The sequence below is a fragment of the Contarinia nasturtii genome, unplaced genomic scaffold (genome assembly GCF_009176525.2).
Source record: "Contarinia nasturtii isolate CC-2019 unplaced genomic scaffold, AAFC_CNas_1.1 Cnas_scaffold_6044, whole genome shotgun sequence".
NCBI lineage: Eukaryota > Metazoa > Arthropoda > Insecta > Diptera > Cecidomyiidae > Contarinia > Contarinia nasturtii.
In genome coordinates, this window is record NW_022203307.1 from 1 (window position 1) to 1,675 (window position 1,675).

A 1,675-nucleotide genomic window follows, 5' to 3' on the forward strand; every position below is an offset into this window, starting at 1 on the left:
TGCTATCAGTTGACATTGTTCGCATGGTGTGGATTGTCAGGTCTCTTCAACGAATCGGGCAATGGTATGCCAAAAAGACGACACATTCCTATAAAATCAGAAACAAACACAAAACATTAATCAATTAATATGAACACTGAACACCTAATGCTCTGCTCTCTATTCTCAATTTATAATAATATTAATACAATATACAATTATGCACATACCTTTGAATAAAATATTCTTTGCGGCAACAATGTCACGGTGCCAAATGACTACGTGCTCAATCATGTCTTCTGGTGCAGCATCACCAAATTCATGGTATTCTCGAGTTGATGACCAAGTTTTGAAGATAACTTTTATCTTTGGCACTAAACGCTCGATGTTCTCACGATCTGGATTGATTGCTCTCTCTACAATTCGCTCTTTCTTAAGCTCTTGTCTGCTCAAATTCGTCACAATTATCGGTGGTAGTCCAACAATCGGTTTTGGTATGCAATTTCGACAAATTTTGAATCGATGATTTTTGGTTTCTCTTGGAAATCGCTCGTGACAATTGGCACACGTTATTGATGTACCCCATTCATCTTGAAAACTGACCTTTGTATGCTCTTGTTTCTTGAAACTGATTGCCAATTTACGCGTTCCCGGGCATCTTTTCCGCTTCTTTATGCCCCATGGCCGATTTGGTGCCATTTCTCCAGCACCAATCCAAATCCAAGACGGTTTGTTTTTCGTTACCCGCATGGCAACCTTATCACTTGATGTGATGATCGAGATCCATTCGTGCATATTTTCGAGTCGCATATGCTTGCATTCCCATTCGTAGCATTTTGATGCGATGCTGAATGTACTTTTTATTTTACACAATGATCGTGAAGCATTCTCATCGTACATCATACTTTTTCCGTCATTTTTACTTGCTTTTAAAAAAAAAAAAAAAAATGATATATGAGTCTCAATTATTATTATTATTACATTCTTATTGCTTGAAAAGCGATATTTTTGGGCATATTCCAACAAAAAAATGACCTTAAAACTGATGAAAATAATAATATCATAAAGTGATATTTGATGCTCAGAATCATCAAATAAGGTGTCACAACAAACTACAATTATTGAACAATATCGGCGATTTTAAGATTGAATATAACTCATGTTTACAATTAAAACACATGAAATAATTTTATGCCGGGTTATTTATTTGAAAAATATATTTGGTTTTCACTTTACTTTGCTTTACTGTGCATCACTGAGATAATGAACAGTAAGAACAAATTTGCATACCATTCTAACCTCACTTATTTGCTTTTTCCTCTCAACCTGTCAAATATTTATTCCTTTTCAATGCTTTTCAACTATCATTATTATAGATTATTATCACATTGCATTCAATTCTTATTGCTTGAAAACTGATATTTTTGTATAATTTAACTAAACAATTATCTCAAAATTGCTTAAAACTTATAATGGCAGTATATAATAATTACACAAATTTCTATTTGGTTCTCAGAACCACCAAACAAAATGTCGCACACAGCAAACCACAAATTATTAAACACGTTGGAAGGTGCTTTTTTGTACCTGTTTCATTTTAATTAAATTTAATTTAATTAATTAATCTATATAAATACGTAGGCAACTATTTAAGTTTCTTCAATATGTATGTTTTAGTATTGCCCGATGCAAACCA

At 33.0% G+C, this 1,675-nt stretch overlaps 1 protein-coding gene across 1 annotated transcript; it reads right to left on the reverse strand.

Annotated features, from left to right (window-relative positions):
• Positions 1 to 5: 5 nt before the first annotated feature.
• LOC116351692 lies at positions 6 to 879 on the reverse strand. The gene is made up of 2 exons (XM_031783825.1): positions 210 to 879; positions 6 to 88 (listed from the first exon to the last, which is right to left on the reverse strand). The coding sequence occupies exons 1-2, from the start codon at positions 877 to 879 to the stop codon at positions 6 to 8; spliced, it is 753 nt and encodes a 250-aa protein (XP_031639685.1).
• Positions 880 to 1,675: the final 796 nt, after the last annotated feature.